The sequence below is a fragment of the Mercenaria mercenaria genome, chromosome 1 (assembly GCF_021730395.1).
Source record: "Mercenaria mercenaria strain notata chromosome 1, MADL_Memer_1, whole genome shotgun sequence".
Classification (NCBI taxonomy): Eukaryota; Metazoa; Mollusca; class Bivalvia; order Venerida; family Veneridae; genus Mercenaria; species Mercenaria mercenaria.
Genome location: NC_069361.1, coordinates 7,625,802 through 7,643,940, shown reverse-complemented (window position 1 = coordinate 7,643,940; position 18,139 = coordinate 7,625,802). Strand labels below are relative to the sequence as shown.

The 18,139-nt window shown below is 35.0% G+C and overlaps 1 protein-coding gene across 1 annotated transcript; it reads left to right on the top strand.

Annotated features, from left to right (window-relative positions):
* The first annotated feature begins 1,861 nt into the window (after positions 1–1,861).
* On the top strand, positions 1,862–16,172 carry LOC123545799 (troponin C, skeletal muscle-like). Its single transcript, XM_053538999.1, has 6 exons — positions 1,862–2,000; positions 2,307–2,331; positions 6,404–6,547; positions 10,708–10,851; positions 12,188–12,295; positions 15,345–16,172. Exons 1-6 carry the CDS (start codon positions 1,998–2,000, stop codon positions 15,374–15,376), a joined length of 456 nt encoding a protein of 151 aa, XP_053394974.1. The 5' UTR covers positions 1,862–1,997; the 3' UTR covers positions 15,377–16,172.
* Positions 16,173–18,139: the final 1,967 nt, after the last annotated feature.

Sequence of the window (18,139 nt, the reverse complement as noted above, 5' to 3'; positions counted from 1 at the left end):
CCAAAAGCATTTAACGAAAATGGCAAAATGATTCGACAAATTTAACTTAGTCTTTAGTTTGCAAAGTTTGAAAAATAGAAATGTTCGAGACTAGTAAATTACGAAAGTTACTGCATACATCCATGTAATGAAAGAAATATTTTTCTGAATGAAAATAGTCAACGGAAAATAGAAAACTATTTCCAATAAAACTGTGTTAGGAGTGACGAATAAAACCACCACAATACGGCCTTGTCACAGAATTATGGCAAATTTTAAGTTGGAAAGGGGCCATAACTGCGTCAAACATTTGGTGGTTTGTAGCCAAAGTCAAACTTGACCTGTATTTTATGATGTTACACCTGTGTACCAAAAATTATATAACCTTTACCCTGCTATATTTCTAAAATGGACTGGTCTATCATTCAATATGGGCAGTCCCACTTGTTATTCAAAGGGATGTTCACTGAAAATTTACTGACTGAATAGTGAACAGTGCATACCACGATCAGCCTGCATGGATGTGCAGGGTGATCTTGGTCTGCATTGGTCGCAGAGGCAGACTCACTTGCCACCAGCAGACTAAAGGTTAAATCTGTCAAGCCTTTCATGAGTTATTGTCCGGAGTTTGCCAATTTTTAAGTTGGAAAAGGGCCATAACTACGTTAAAAATTGGTAGTTTGAAGCCTAAGTCGAACGTGACCTGTATTTTATGATGCTATACATGTGTCCTGCATGAGTTTTTGTCCGGAAACCATGAGATTGGCAAATTTTAAGTTGGAAAGGGGCCATGAAAACTAACGAACCGACCGACAAGCTCACTCCTATATACACACCCCCCCACCCCCCCCCCCCCCCCCCCCGAAAAAAAAACAAAAAAAAACTTCGTTTGTAGTGGTATAAAAATCACGTACAGATGTTCCTGTAAAAAGTCATCCAGTACCATCCACGGACAGGCTTCATCAAACAGAGCCAACAACATGTTCATTTTTGCCATGTTTGGCGACTTGTGGATTTTCCTCTTTTTCTATGTATATACGTAGTATTACACGCACTTTAACCGCACAAACATGCTTTTTCCGATCAAAAGTACACAAACCGTTAAATGTCTTGTATAACCCATACAAAATCTTAGATAAAACAGGTTTGTACCCGGGTTTAACATAAGAATACAAAATATGTCATAAAAACACAAATATTATAACTCCATAATTCTTGAAAAGTACATCGAAATAAAAGAATTTAATGCATATTCATGAAATATTTCACTGCAATTCGTGCATATTCATGAAAAGTTTCATTACAAATCGTACAAAAAGACAAATCTTAAAGTATAAGTCTAAATTTCATACTTAAAACGTTGATTATGACGATACTTGCAAAGCCCCAGAAACCATTATGAAGAAAGTCAGTCCAAACCATAACACTGACTCACTCTGAACATCATCTGTGCTACCTTCTACATGTACGCTTTTGCAGATTTAAGGGAGATGAATTTGGTAAAATACGTTTGTTTGTTTGTTGATCTACTTCTGGACACGATAATATAACTCCGTATTGCAGATTTAACTTGATATTATTTTCAGTTTTTGAGACTCGATTTCAGTGTAGGTTATTTACGTCCATATAAGTACCTGTCTCACCCTAAATATATTCTTGTGGATATAAAGCACACAAAAGAATGTTTACTCCGTTACATTTGGCTGGGCGTTCTTTCTTTTCGTTTTGATACAGTTTGTATAAGTGTTTCTATTCCATTTAATAGATGTACGCTTTCCGCATATTTGATAGTTCAGACGTTTGATATGCAAAATATGTTATATCGATTTGGCAATATTCATCTGAAGCCATCTACTTTATTGAATTTATACCAATTTATCTGTAGGGATTCTATATGCATTCATTGCTTTCATTTATAATTGAGTAATCCAGAAAAGCGGATTTTACCCCATATATCATTCTTCACTGTGTGAACGAGGTCGTGAATTTTACAGGAAGATATCAAGAAAAAATTAAAAATGGTAAATGTCTTTCTAATTTCACTTTTTACAGCGATGAAATGATTCTGATAAAAATCCACTAAACACATATAAACCACAACTTATCAGGAGGTGGATAGAAACTCCAGGTATGGGACTGCATGAAGAAAGCTGTCGATGAACACGAGGGAAAGGATTTTATGTGACGATATTTTTAGCATGACAGCTCCATATAATTACCATTGCGTAAAGAGTGATAGATGGCAATTGTTAGAACAATATGATACACTATAGACTAATGATCTTTTGTGAGATTTTTTTTTCTATTAGAATATGTGTTTATTCCAGGCGCAGACTACGGATATGCAGCAGGGTAAGTTATCATTCCTTATTATTACTCCCATTAAGTCCATGACGAAATACAATCGCGTTGGAGTTCATTTTTTACACGAATATCAAGTGCACTTATTGTCAACCTGCCGAAAGCAGAGGGATATTGTTATGTTGTTGTCCGTCCGGCTGTTCGTCCTTATGTCTGAAATTGAAAATGCTTATAATTCAAAAGGTATTTTAGCTAGAATACAAAATCTCACATTATTAATTGGCACATGGCCTATTCTCACATGTAATAATACTATTTTTTCCTGAATAAAAGCTGAGTATTTTAGCTAGAATGAACAAATTTGACGTAATTATTCATTATCACATGGTATTTGATCATGTATAGTAGTTTCGCCTTTGATCCAGTTATAGCTGAGTTATTCTCCTTGATTTTGTAAAACAAATGAATGCGTATATTTCAAAAAGTATTTTAGCTGGAGTCACCACATTTCGTATAAATATTAATTAGCACATGAACTTTGCTCACTTAATATCCTCCCACTTGTTCATTAAAAGCAGATATTTTACCGTTGGTTTTTTTAACAATAGGAAATGTTGACTGCATGATGCATCCTCGTGATACTTTAAACAATGTGGATAACTATACGACAGTGCACACGCTACTTTTAAACAAGATCACTTCAGCGGCAAGAGTAAATTTATGATCCTTAATTTCCACATAGCAAAGTAGTCCATTAATGGATCTTAATGAAAATAAAACATTTGATCACTTAAAGGCAGTGACGCATGTACATACTTCAGTTATTGCATTTATTGCTCTTAATTGTTTTTAAATTTGTATATTTCCCACACAGCGAGTAACCCGTCGATGGCTCTTTATGACACTTTACACAAATATAGATCACTAAAAGGCAGAATTTTTATGCCCCCGAAGGTGGGCATATTAAAATCGCATTGTCCGTCCGTGCGTCCGTGTAAATTCTTATCCGGGCTGTAACTGCCATCCATAATAAGATTTTGAAAAAACTTGGCGTAAATATTAACCATAATGAGACAACGTGCCATGCGCAAGACCCAGACCTCTAGCTGCATTGTCAAAGTAACAATTATAGGTCAAATATTAACAGTCTCAGTTTCGTGTCCGGTCCATAGTTCTGCCATCCATGAAGGGATTTTAAAATTACTTGGCACAAATGTTCCCTATAATGAGGTGACATGCCATGTGCAAGACCTAGGCCCTTAGCTCCAACGTCAAGGTGACAGAAGTCGAAGGTTAACAAAGGTTTTTTCTTGTCTGATTCTTAACCCTGCCATTTATCAAGGGATTTGCAAAGAAATTGACACGACTTGTCATGCCCAAGGTCCAGACCCCTAGCTCTAAGGTCAAGGTCACACTTAAAGGTTAACGTGGTCTGTTTCTTGTTCGGTCCATAACTCTGTCATTGATGAAGAGGTTTTAAAATACTTGGCATAAATGTGCCCTATAATGAGTTGACATGTCATGCGCAAGACCCATAACCTTAGCTCCAAGGTTAAGGTCACACTTAGAAGACAAAGGTTAACATATCCGGCCCATAACTCTGCCATTTATTAAGGGATTTGAAAATAATTTGACACAGATGTTAACCATATTGAGGTTTGTTGCGCTGTCAAGGTCAAAGTCAAGGTCACAAAATGATTCATACCTAAACTATTCTGGTATATTTTGCGTAGACAACTGTAGCATTCTTTGACACGCTTCGGAGGACATTTGTCAATAACTAGAGCTATCACTAAAGGTGATGAATGTACCCCTCGCATGCACTGACACAGTACATTGCAATTTGACGCACACAAGATTGCTTAATTATGTGGAAGATAAGGCGCACACAAGATTGCATATGCAGACTGTATGTACATAGTATGTTAACAAGAAACAAAGTCCCATAACTCTGCAATTTGTGTCGTTTGAAGAACCTAACATGCCCCATGCACAACTACTGTTGTTTCTGATCAACTGTGTGAAGTTTCATTAAATTGTGTCAAGGGGATGAGGAGAGATGGTGCGCACAAGATTGTGTCTATGTATATAGTATAGTAACAAAAAAAAACAAAGTCCCGTAACTCTGCAATTTTTTTTTCTGAAAGAACCTAACATGCCCCATGCACAACTACTGTTGTTACTGATCACCTGTGTGAAGTTTCATTAAATTGTGTCAAGGGGATGAGGAGAGATGGTGCGCACAAGATTGTGTCTATGTATATAGTATAGAAACAAAACACAAAGTCCCGTAACTCTGCAATTTTTTTTTCTGAAAGAACCAAACATGCCCCATGCACAACTACTGTTGTTACTGATCACTTATGTGAAGTTTCATTAATTTGTGTCAAGGGGAAGAGGAGAGATTGTGCGCACAAGATTGTGTCTACGGACAGACAGACGGACGGACGGACAGACAGACAACCTGAAACCAGTATACCCCCCCCCCCCCCCCTTACAACTTTGTCGGAGGGTACAATAATGACTTGATTTGTTAGTAAATAGAAACCAATAAAATTTAATCATGACACAGTCGAATGAGATTGGAAAGTACGACAGGCCATCAAAGGAACATATAGCTGCGTTTAATCATTCTGTACATATGTTCTTATTGCAGACATCTTTGCTGTCCTAAATTACTAATGGTTTAGAAGAAATTAATTTAAAATCGTTTTATCACATGTTTGACGTCGCGGGAGTGTAAAAATGCCATTACATAAAATTGAAAATCCTATATTATAGCCTTATAGGAGACGTTGGTCCAATTGACTTATTTATATAGTGAAAGAAAGTAGAATTTTTGATGTTTCGACAGGAAAAGCTAACATGTGATAAAAAGAATATTACATCTGTGACTTTCCACATTTAATTTATTACACTCGTTCAATAAAATTGATAAAATGCTCGACAAGGCCTCCCATTTTATTATTTTATTCAACTTGTTTAATAAATTCAGAATAATAAAAAAACTCTCGTGTCGTGTTATATCCTCTATTAACATACATATTATAGTAGAAAATATTTTATTAAAAAAGAAAATAAAACGCAAATAAGTTGTTTACGTCACATTCTGTTTCCTTAATTTGGTGTTAAAAGCAAACTTGTATAAACCCGACTCTTTCAAAACTGCTATAGGTAACGATTGGAGCCTCACTCGGGGCGTTGAATTCTTCATGTGAGGAAGCTACCAGCTGGCTTACGGAAGGTCGGTGGTTCTACCCAGGTGATGAAATAATGCACGGAGGGACACCTGAGGTCTTCCTCTACCATTAAAGCTGGAAAGTCGCCATAAGGCGTATCGTGTGTCGGTGCGACGTTAAATCCAACAAAAAAAAGGTAACGGTTCATAGACATAAAATTCATATCTAGAAAGGTATTCAAAGCAATTTCAGGTTAGATCTTAGTTCTGGTTACATTTATTTCTATCTCCATGTCAAAGTTGTGTGAACTTAACTTATTGTAATCATATGAGGTGTGATTATTTTAAACAAGTTTATGTTGAAAACAAAGACTTAATAGTGAATGCTTAAGTTCTCGTGACAGTTTGTCTCGTGTTATATGTAACGAATTGCAAATTAACATGCTATGTATCTTATCCTGTAATATATTGTTGTTTTAATATGTACAGTATTGATATAAGTCCCTTATAATTCTGTTATAGAATGGCTATATTTTCATATTTTCTTATATATTATATGTTATTGTAATGTACTTTTATGTAGATTATAACAATAAATATATGTAAAATTTTTATAAAAGGGTTCCTTTACTAGTCGAAGATAGTGCAGCAGTACCGAATATGAGCGAGACCAGGTTATGATGATAACGCTATCCGGGTATTACATGTACTTGTATTTTTATTACCTATCAAAATGGGAACCTATCAGCTACAGGCCAAATATGCTCATTTATTAAAGTCATATATATATTACATTTGTGTGGTGATTTTAACTGTCATTTACCAAGTTAATGTCACTAACCAGACAGTTAAAAAGTATCCTAATGCAGTCAGCAACATTAATTGTAAGAGGATCACGAGCAACACTTACACATTCGGTTTAAATGTCATTTTTACAATTTGTAGAATGGATTAAAATGTTTAATGAGCTTGATGAAAACAAAGATGGAGAGCTTTGTAAAGACGAAATAAAATATTTGATGAGAGTCTGTGGAGCTAACCCTACGGACGAAGACGTTGACGAATATATAAGAGACGTGGATAAAAATGGTAAGAATGAGGATATGTTCCGGAGTTTTATAGTTTATACTGTATCAAGATCCACTTTCATATCCTTTTGATTTCAAATCTAATTGCATATCTTGTGCTGTCTAATTTTGTTTTTGTTTGTTTGCTTTTGGTTTACGCCGTTTTTCTACAGTAGTTATGTAACGGCGGGCAATGCTATCTTTTAATATACATTGTATTTTGAATATTGACAGATTCATCAATTATTGAGAGTAATTTCTTTAAAAGGGTAAAATATTATTTGTTAGCTCACCTGAGCCAAAGGCTCAGGTTGAGCTATTTTGATCGCTCACCGTCAGGCGTCCGTCCGTCCGTCCGTCCACACTTCCCTTTAAACAACATCTCCTCCTAAACCACCAAGCCAATTTTGATGAAACTTGACAGGGATGATCCTCGGATGGTCTTCTTTAGAAATTGTTCAAAGAATTAAATTCCGTACAGAACTCTGGTTGCCATGGCAACCGAAAGGAAGAAACTTCTTTTCCAAAACCACAAGCCCTAGGGCTTTGATATTTGGTATGTAGCATCATCTAGTGGGCTTCTACTAAGATTGATAAAAAATAATCCCCTAGGGTCAAATATGACCCCGCCCCAGGGGTAACATGGTTTATATAGACTTATATAGGGAAAAACTTTGAAAATCTTCTTGTTCAAAACCATAAGGCCTAGGGCTTTGATGTTTAGTATTTAGCATCATCTAGTTTTCCTCTTCAAAGATTGTTTAAATTATGCCCATAGGATATAATATGTCCCCACCCGGGGGGGGTCACATTGTTTCTATAGACTTATATAGAGAAAAACTTTGAAAATCTTCATGTCAAAAACAAAAGGGCCTAGGGCTTTGATATTTTATATGTAGCATCATATAGTGGGCCTCTACCAAGATTGTTCAAATGATCCCCCTAGGCTGAAATATTGCCCCGCCCAGGGTGGGGGGGGGGTCACATGGTTTATATAGACTTGTATAGGAAAAAATCTTTTAAAAATTTTCTTGTCTGAAACCACAACACCTAAGCTTTTGATATTTGGTATGTAGCATTGCCTTGTGGTCCACTACCAAGATTGTTCAAATTATTCCTCTGTTGTGAAAAGAGGCCCTGCCACGGGGTTCCTTAGAATTACATAGAAAATCTTCTTGCCTGAAACTGCAAACCTATGCTATTGATATTTGGTATGTTGCATTGCCTAGTGGTATACTACCAAAATTGTTCAAATTATTCAACTGGGGTGAAAAGAGGCACTGCAACGGGGTTCCTATTTTTACATAGACATATAGATACAAGATACAAGAAGATTTATTTAACGTCGGATAAGTATAAAACATAAAAAACTAGTTTAAAGCTATTTTCCGACAAACACATGTAAATAAGCCCAACATAAGTAAAACAGCTGTAATAAAATACATACATGTTAAAGCACATTAAAACAAATAAAGCATCTGGCTCTAAGTAGATAAGAAACAAATCACAAATTATCAAATACATGTTACAGCACATTAAAACAAAATAGCACATAGATTCTAGCAAATAAAAGGAAAAAGAAAGCAATTTACCACATACAGATTTGGAACACATTTAAAGCAACATAAAAAAGATTAGCTGACACTACACAAAAATTAATAAGAAGAGTCACATTTTACAACAGGCATTTAAAAACTACTTAAAACAGTTGAGGAAAACATTCGCATCACTGGCATGTAGCATTCTGTAACTAAAACTAAAAAGAAAAGAGTTACACACACAGAACTAAAAGTTACATTTAAAACCATTATAATTATACAATACATGCATTACAGATGACAAAGCAAGCAAACTACAAAAAAAAAAAAAAAAAAAAAAAAAAAACCTAAGACACACAGGGGAAGCAAGTAAAGCAAAGCTAAAAACACATGGCACATTTACATTTGGGGCCAGTCCAGGTGCGGATCAGTCTGACAAAGTCCTTGTAGTTATCAGTGGTCCTGATTTCATTTGACAGACTGTTCCACACCCTGACAGCCTCAAACCTAAATGAATTTTTGCCATACCTGACAGTCTTCACCCTGGGGACTTCTAACATATTTACATACCTGAAATTATAAAAAGAATCTTTAACATTTATTAGAGATCTTAGATTTTCTGGTGACATGTTGTGAATTAATTTAAATGTTTCAGTGGCAATAGTTCTGAGCCTACCTAAATGAAGTGATGTCATATAAACTTCGTTTAGTAATGTGTCATATGACGAAGAAAAATCATCAAAAACAATCCTAAGAGCTCTATATTGATTTTTTTCTGCGTTACTTTTGCTACAGAAATGCCAAATTAAAGTTGGATTTGATAAAAGTTTTGAAAATAACTAATTTAGTATCAAAATTAAAAAATTTACTTAACCTTTGCAGGACATTGAGTTGTTTTGCTGCCTTCTGACATAAATTAGTAACTTGGCTGTCAAAATTTAAGAGGTAATCAAGATTTATTCCTAAAAGTTTAACTTCATCTTCACACATGATTTCATTTTGATCAATTTGAAAGGATTTTACTAACTTATTTGTTTTGCTTCCTACACATATAGACTGAAATTTTTCTGGATTTGCCTGGTTAATGTCAAACCAGTTTATTAAAGATTTACTTTCTGTTTCTAAGGTGTATTTGAAGGTGTTTGGATCTGCATGACTGAAGGACAGAGTATTGTCATCTGCATAGTTATATAGATTAGATTGCTGAACAAAATAAAAAGTGTCATTTATAAAAATATTAAAAATAAGAGGTCCTAAAATCGATCCTTGGGGCACTCCTTTAATGATTTCTAACCAGTCACTTTGAACATTATTAATTTTAACTCTTTGACTCATATACAGGAAATTTGTTTAAAAATCTTTAAGTTCAAGGCGTATGACTTTGATATTTTGTATGTATCATTGCCTAGCTGATCTCTAACAAGATTGTTCCAATTATGCCCCTGGGGCGAAAAGAGGCCCCGCCCCAGGGGTCACCTGATATATGAGTTATATAGAAAAATATATGAGTTATATAGGAAAAAAATACTTCAAATATTATCAGATCATATTTCCAAGACTGTTTAATTATATTTACCTGATGACCCAAAGTGATAAGGGTCACCCGACTGTGACCTTGACCTACTGACCTACTTCCTCGTTTTTTAAGATACAACCTTGAAATTTGGATGACATGGACAGTTTTGCACACCGATCTTAAAACTGACTTTCAGTGACCATGAATGTGACCAACTAACCTACTTTCTTGTTTTTTGTTAAGATACAGCCTTGAAATTTAGATGGCATGTACAGTTTTGCACACTAATCTTAAAACTGACGTTCAGTGACCATGAATATGACCTACTGACCTTATTTCTTGTTTTTGAAGCTTTAGCATAGAAATTTGTTCATGCAAGCAACTTTACTCAGGTGAGCAATATAGGGCCATCATGACCCTCTTGCTTAATTTTAGTAATGTATTAGATGTTAGATTCCAAGCAAATAGGAAACTTGTTCATTTTATGTATATTCGCATTGAAAAGGGTGTATATGAATATTTAAATACATGAAAAAGCAGATTTCTGCTTGTATTGTATTGTATATTGTCCCTGTTGCTGGACATCAGTTTGTCATAAATTGTAATGTAATAACATGTCTGGATATAGTAAATAATTCTTTCTTCGAATGCAAATAGCAATGGTTTGTCTGCATTATTTGGAATAAATACGTTTGCTTGTAACATTGTACATTTATGAACTGCGTTCCTTGTTCAGATGTAACGGGACGTTTGACTCGGTGTTGAACTTTTTCTCAAAGTTTTTGTTTTGTATTCTATGGTCCATGTGTCACTGCATGACTACGTAAACGCACCATAACACACGAAAATTCCTGTAAGTCATAACTACAGAAGTTGAGAGACCAACCAAGCAAGTGTGGGGCTTGCAGTTGTGAACGTCTGAATAAGTTTCCAAATGCTGGGTTCGAACAATAATTAACCAAATATCTGTCAGTAGAGCACTTAACCAGCGAACGAGGAAGTTCGGTTTCGATCTCCAAAATATTTTTTTTATTTTTTGACATTTTGGTTTTGAACCTCGTGACAAATAATTACGCTATTGTCAGACGTATATCTTATTAAATTTAAACTTGTCATTAACATTTTCAGATGATATGAAAATTAGTTGTGAGGAGTTTTGTTTATTCATGGAAAAGCAGTATGCACAAGGAGCTCCACAAGATAAATTACGGGAAGCATTTGACTGCTTTGACAAAAATAAAGATAATTACATAGATCGTGAAGAACTCAAAGGTATTTTAAAGCTATTATCATGCCCCAACTGCCTCCTACCGAAGAAGTGGGACTGCATTACTTTGCTCATTGTTGGTCGGTTTGTAGACCATTTTTGCCGGTTCAATACCTAAAGAATGTTTAGGCTCACAATAATCAAACTTCATAGGATGACGCCTGTCGAATAGGATGACGCCTGTCATCTGAAAACGACTTGTGTTGTTTTCGGTTTAAAGATCAAGGTCTCAGTGACATTGAAACTGAAAACAGTTTCTGCCAGCGCTGTGGCCAACAGTTGTCAAACTTCTTTGGACGATTACCGTTGAAGTAGATGACCCTGTTGTTTTTGGCGTCATACATCAAGATCACAATGAACTATAGACAGGAAATGGTTACCGCACAACAAATAGGGAACGTTTTGACCAGCAGTCGTTAAAATACATATATGCCTGTCGTCATTTGACCATAATTGTTTCAGTATCTTAGCAACCTTTACAGAGAAAACGATTTCCGCTTAATAAATGAAGACCGCTTTAGTCTACAGTCAACAAGCTTCATAGTATGATTACCCCTGGTTAGTAGATAGCACATACTGTTGTTGTTGTTGTTGTTGTTGTTTTTGTTGTGTTTTTTCGGGGGTGGGGGTGTTAGAAGGTTAATGTCATCAAGACCTCGAGAATAAGAAAAAATCTTAATAATTAAAAACACTTATTCAAAATGATTTTAACTTACAGATTCATCGGATTATCGCCAGTATTTTCTAAGTCAGTAGGTCGAAGGTCAGGATCACAATGACCTTAAAATTGGAACGATTTCTAAGCAATTTTTGAAGTACTTATGAGTTGCCTAATTTCATAGAATGAATGTCTGTGGTCAGGAGATGGCTCCTAATGTTCTGAAGTCAGTACCTAAAGGTTACGCTAATAGTAATATTGAGATTGGAAGCGTTTGCAAATCAATTAAGCAGATACTCTGGTGTATGAATGTCAGTCCTTATAGGATAGTTGTCTGTAATCAATGTTTGGCCCGAGTAGCTTTTCCTGTCGTTTTGTCTTAACAGGTCATAATATGCACTACGAACTTACATATCCACTTGCCTACTGCAGGTCATCACAGGGGTCGTAAGTGTTTAACAAACATCCCCTGTTTTCTTTTGAATCACAATCGACATCTCATAAGCTGCCCTTTGAATAAATATCATAGGATGTTGATCTAGGCTTCAAGCATAATTTAATCTTTTCAGAAATTCCTGTAGCCAAAACAAAGTCACGAATTCATTTACGATTATTGTGTAAACAATAACAATATCCTACGAGTATTTAACAAATATGTATTTCTATCGACTGTTTTCATTCAGAAATACTGAGGAAATGCAACTGCGTAGAAGATCCCGACGACGAAGATGTGATAACTAAAGTAATAGACTACGCCGACCTAAATGGGGATGGTAAAATTGACTTTGATGGTAAAATATTTCTTTTTCGGATATCGTCTATAATTATACGGGTTTTTAACTATTATTATTCAATCGTACTTTCTCGAAGTGAAAGTACTAAAAAAATTTAATGACGAGAATAAATCACCTTAAAAACTAAATGATTTATTTATTAGCGATGAAGCATAAAGGTATTTCTATTTTGTGATGGAAATATATTGAGGTCAACTATGCCATATAGGTTAACATGCTTCAATTTACCTAGAAAAATATGCTTAAATTCACACCCTTCATTTTGGGGTACACGAATTTGTAAAAACATTACAAGATTTGTCCGTTTTCTTCCATACCTTTAAATACTGAACTATTAACGATATTTGTTTACTAGTATGTAATTATGTTTACTAATAACAAATGCATCTTCCTCAACAGTTTTTGTTTGGTAATGTAGTTTCATTGCTCAGTTGTATAAATTGTTCGTGCTTACATAAAAATGGATTTTTAACACGGTAAATGGAGACGTAATAACTCAAATAAGTGCTTGTGGATTCGCCATGCAAGGTTCACGTGACAGACTCGAAAAAATTAAAACATTATATAATTTTTATGGAGTATTAAATCATTGATAAAATCTATGAAAATATCCTTTAGAAGCATATAATGCAATCAAGCAAACCATAAAGGGGTTTAGTTTGTCTTAATCTATTAATGAAAGGTAACTGAATGTGTAAAAAGCACTAGTGTGGCTTTAGCGGAACTCTGTTAAATATGGAATGGATTCCTTGATCCTGAAAGACATAAAAAATAATAACACTGAATCCAAGAAGTACGGGGAGACTTTTTACTGTTTCTTGTTTCGCAGAGCTGGTAGAAGGACTACAGTTACACCAGTTTTCAAAGCAGTTAGTATAAAAAGAAAATGTGCCAGGTTTTATGACGTTTCAACAACTCTAGTATGATACTATTGCAGTTTAAAGGGAATTTAATAGAATAGAAAAAGTGGAAACTTCACAGGTCGCTCAACACTACAAAAACGAAAATGTTGCATGCTCGGTTTGATTGAGCCTGTTCATGGACGGTAGTGGAAATGCATGCTTCCGTCCACGCCCTCTAGCCCCGGGTTGAGCAGAACCCGACATTTACTCATGCTAAAAGTACAAAAAGCAATTTAGAGACATCCGCAGATGTATTCAAACGGCGGTAAACATGGTACCTTCAATGATACACGGGTTGTGGCGTGTAATTCCATGAAAAGCGGCGTTTGGTCCCCAGATGCAGTAATAGGTTTGCCCCAAATGAGAGAACAATGGGCAGAACTAAACAAACTGGAATTTAGAAAACCACTCTTAATATGATTGAAACCGTTCCAGTGTGATACTTTGGCAGTTTATAGGATGTTCCAGCAACTCACTGTAACACTGTGACAGATTTTATGACGTTCCAACCCATCATAGTGTAATACTTCTAATACTACATCAAAGAAATCCCTTTCATTATCATGTACTGAATTGAAATCGGTGTAAAGTGTAAGTAGGGTAAACATTTTATCTAAATGGCAATCGTCATGGAACAGTTTTCCGTTCAATAAATGTCATGATATAAAACCTACTTTAGGTGAATGACACCATGGGAAAAAGATCTTTATGCAGCGAGAAAGTCGCTCTTCCACGTTGCCGAATATCTCATACCCGTTTGACTCATTCTCTCTTTGACTCATTCTTATCTCGTGACGAAAGAGGATCAATCGGATTGTGTACCTTGTCAAGTACCACTTACTGTTTACTTAATTTTGTGGACTGAAGCTCCATAATGCATTACATACTTTGACATGCACTCCTTGAAAGAGGTGTTTGAAACGGGTTGAGTAAGATCATGGTCTCCATTAATGGGTTTTCTTCTAAAAGATTTTATTTAAGCCAGTGGCAGTGAGTGTGATTTTATATACTTCTTGTGAACAGAATTTATCGAAATAGCCTGCTATGATTTTGTTTGGTTGTTGCCATCGCTTCCAAAGGAACTTCTTATTTTATATAATAAAAAACAAGCATGTTTGAGCGAATTTGGTTTCAGAACTTTATCATAAATAGTATGAATTCACTTGTTCTACATCACTTTAAAAAGTTTCAATTATAAATACATTATCATTGTTGTTCATTTCATCATTAGTCATTCCTGTCAGCTGTAATAGATAGTCATTAAGTTCCTGGCAGCTACTTGTGGAATTCTCGGTTACTTCATGCAGAAATCTTGAAGTTTTTCTGTTTGACAGAACTCATTGAAGCTCACATTCATCATTAAACCATCAAACAAATATCTAGTAACTCTCCACTCTCCAATTTCGCGTCGTATCGTACATATTGCCCCTACAGGACGAAAATTATTAGCGCTTAGGTCATTGGAATCCATTGTTGTTGTTGTTTATAACACAAAAGCAGACGACGTAACTTACTACCGTTTACATCAAGTGATTTCATTGATAAAATGTGGTTTTAAATACAAGGGAGTATACCGGAATAGCCCAAAGTAGTTCATTTTGCGAAACGTGCTCTAATCGGCTAGACAATACACGGTAAAGCCCTTCTTCGGTTTCATAAAGGGAAATCTTAAAGGTGTTAGAATTCTCAATATACTGCAATTTGTATCGAAATATCACAGGGGTACAATAAAACATGAATGCATAATGTTTCGTGAAAACAATACGTTTCACACCGTTAAAAGTTTTTCTAACCTTACTATCTGTCTGTCATATGTTAATTTTTAATACAGTTTTAGAAAAAAAGTTCGCCTTTAACTCTCAGCAGATAAAAAGGTTATATGTAGGTGCTTGCCTTTTATTCACAAATTATATGGCAGTGATTTGTCAATGACAAATCAAGAGCTGTTAGATAATTTTAATCTAAAGAGTAAATATATCATTGTGATACGAATCCTTGACATATATACTGGCACAATCAACCAGTTTCTCCAAGGGTGTTACTGATATAAATGACAGAATAATACTGGAGCTTGCTCTTTGTATGCTTTTCCCAGTTACTTCGCTTCTTGACCATAAAATGTCATAATTTTATTTTATTTTCAGAATTTGTGAAGCAGTTGCAATGTGTGAATTAAGCAACGGGAAGTGATGATAAAATAATATGTGCATATGCGTTCAGGACTAGACAAAATCAGTGGAAACACAAACACCCCATACCGATTCATTTAAACAGAAGGATGAATTTATATGCAATATCCAAACATATCATAAGGTTATTTTGTGAAAATAGAATATTTCTCGACATTTCCTTCGTTTTGTAGATTTTCCTACAATTTATTATTGTTTTCTTATATTTTACTGATATTATGTTTGACAACTTACTTATATAGATACGGTAAAAAAACTGCAATTCTAGTATTTTCTTTTTATACTACCTACCTTTAATGATGCAATATGTCAATATACTTTAAATGGGATAGAATGGTAAAAAAACAATTACCTAATCCAAAAGTGCATTTACTAACTGAAAACACAGACATATTTTTACATGTAGAAATTATTTCATGAAATTTCCTGCGGCTACGTGACAGCCCAAGGCATCTATTCAGAATAGATATTTTGCAAAACCTTCAGGCATACAAAAATATAAAATGTATTTCACGAAAATGACATATACGAAGTGGCAATACCAGAAACACTTCGCCAGAAAAAGGGGACTGCAAAGGAATAAAACGATAAAAAACGCATATCTAAAGTGATAAAAGAGGTTCCCTCAGTCAACATCTAAAATATTTCAGGATATGTTTACTTCTGAAAAACGTTATTCCTTTATCTTCAAAGATTTTCCTACAATTTCTTGTTTCCGTATTTTTACATTTATGTTTTGATTCACAAGGCACTTATATATACGCATAATTAACCAAAAAAAGTTTTTGTGTTTTATTAATATTACCTCCCTTTAATGATGCAATATATCTAATGTAGTAATGAAAGTCTGAAAACAGAAATGGCTAACTTATGTAACAACAGATTAGCAAAACACGGAGTTTTAAGAAGAATAACTGCAGCAAAATGCAGTTCAACCCGTAAATGCCAGTGATGTGCAAAACAAGCCTTGGCACTGAGCATTTGGCTGAAACCCCACGAACTGTCCGACAGACGAACAGATAGACAGAGACATAAATCAAATTTTGATTCAAAACCTTCGTGTACTCGAAAAAAAATATTCGTCAAATAAAGGTGGTTAATCAGGTTCTCAATAAGTTACGGATATGTTTGAAAATAAACATTTGATCATTTAACTTATCTGTCTTCATTTAACGTCTAATTCAAATTAGATGTTTATCAAAAGCACCGTAGCAGAAGGTACGTACGAACGTAACTGATACTAGCAGCAGCAACTCGACAGGTACTCTGTTATCAATTTACATTATTACAAAAATAAAACAAAATTGGAACACCACAGGTCGGCCAACACGACATAAACGAAAATGTTGCAGGCTCGGTTTGATTGAGCCTGTTCATGGCTCATTACCGTCCACGACCTCTAGCCCCGGGTTTAGCAGAACTCAACATTTACGCATGTTATAAATACCAGAATGTAATTTAGAGACATCTGCAGATGTATTCATAAGGCGGTGGATATGGAACCTTCAATGTTGCACAGATTGCAATTACATGAAAAGTGGCGTATGGTCCCAAGATAAAATAATGGCTGTGCCCTAAACAAGAAAAGAATAGGCGGAACTAAACAACTGGAATTTAGAGGATCTGTGGTTACATATCACAGAAACTGCCAAAATACAAAATTAAAAAGTCTTGTATGCTTAACAAGAAATATCTTTAAAAAAGATGGTCGGCGTGATGTAATTGAAGCACAAGTTATATATGGACAGAAACCTGTATTTTAAAATTTTTGGCAATGTTGAAAGGGGCTTCTGTGAAGTTCTGTATAAATGAGGACAGTAGTTCTGAAGAGGACTGTGTTTAGAAATTGTGGAGGGACACACGGCGGACACCAAACAATCACAGCCTTTCCTCCAATCAGCACCACCCTTACTTAATCTCTCATTATGGCTGAAAATATCGAGAATACCTTACCAAGCAATCCGATTGGTACATTATTCAGGCGGCATAAGTTCATACGAGGTCATAAAATCGTGCTTAATACGGCACACCGAAAAAAATTCGTAATTGTATAAAATGTTGCTTAATGTTTGTTGCTAAATGATCTATTGCTTGATTGCCAGGCATAGTCCTCTCATTGTTTTTTTGGGTGTGCCGCGTAACATTTGTGTGGGGTTATAAAGCAGACGAATAAGAACAAATAACATTTTTATTATCATAATGTTTTCCGATCCCAAAATCCAAGCATAAAAAAATGCAAAACTAAAATTAGAACTACAGAAAATGCGTTCAACAAAAGTGACTGTAAAAGATTTAAAATAAAACATATTGAAATAGTAAAACACATTTCCCAAGGCGATCATCTACAAAGTTGTTTTTCAATTGAATCTTATGTGAAACTTTTAAAAATATATGGTTTCTTTTCTATGCTTCTAATGTTACTCATCTTTTACTGTTGGAGTCAAGCTAATACAATAAGATCATAGGACGGCTTTCTACCTTTTAATGGTAACGGAAGACCTAATGTGCCCTTCCGTCTTCTTCTCACGAAGAATTCCACACCCCAAGACTCCTTCGAGCTCTGTTTCAGGTAAGTTCCGTAAGCCAGCTGGATGGCTTCTTCTCATGAAATATTCTACATCCCAAGCAATGTATCGAACATACATCAGTGAGAGATCCGCTTACTGATTTGAATAATTTCCAAAAAAATATTTACAAAAGCGTAAGACTAACAAAAACATGGTTCACATTATGAAAAAATATTTTTCGCG

Excerpts from the sequence above, each read along its gene's own strand:
- LOC123545799 (XM_053538999.1), top strand. Across the intron at positions 2,332-6,403 it reads GACTACGGATATGCAGCAGG|AATGGATTAAAATGTTTAAT; the intron begins GTAAGTTATCAT and ends TACAATTTGTAG. Across the intron at positions 6,548-10,707 it reads AAGAGACGTGGATAAAAATG|ATGATATGAAAATTAGTTGT; the intron begins GTAAGAATGAGG and ends TAACATTTTCAG.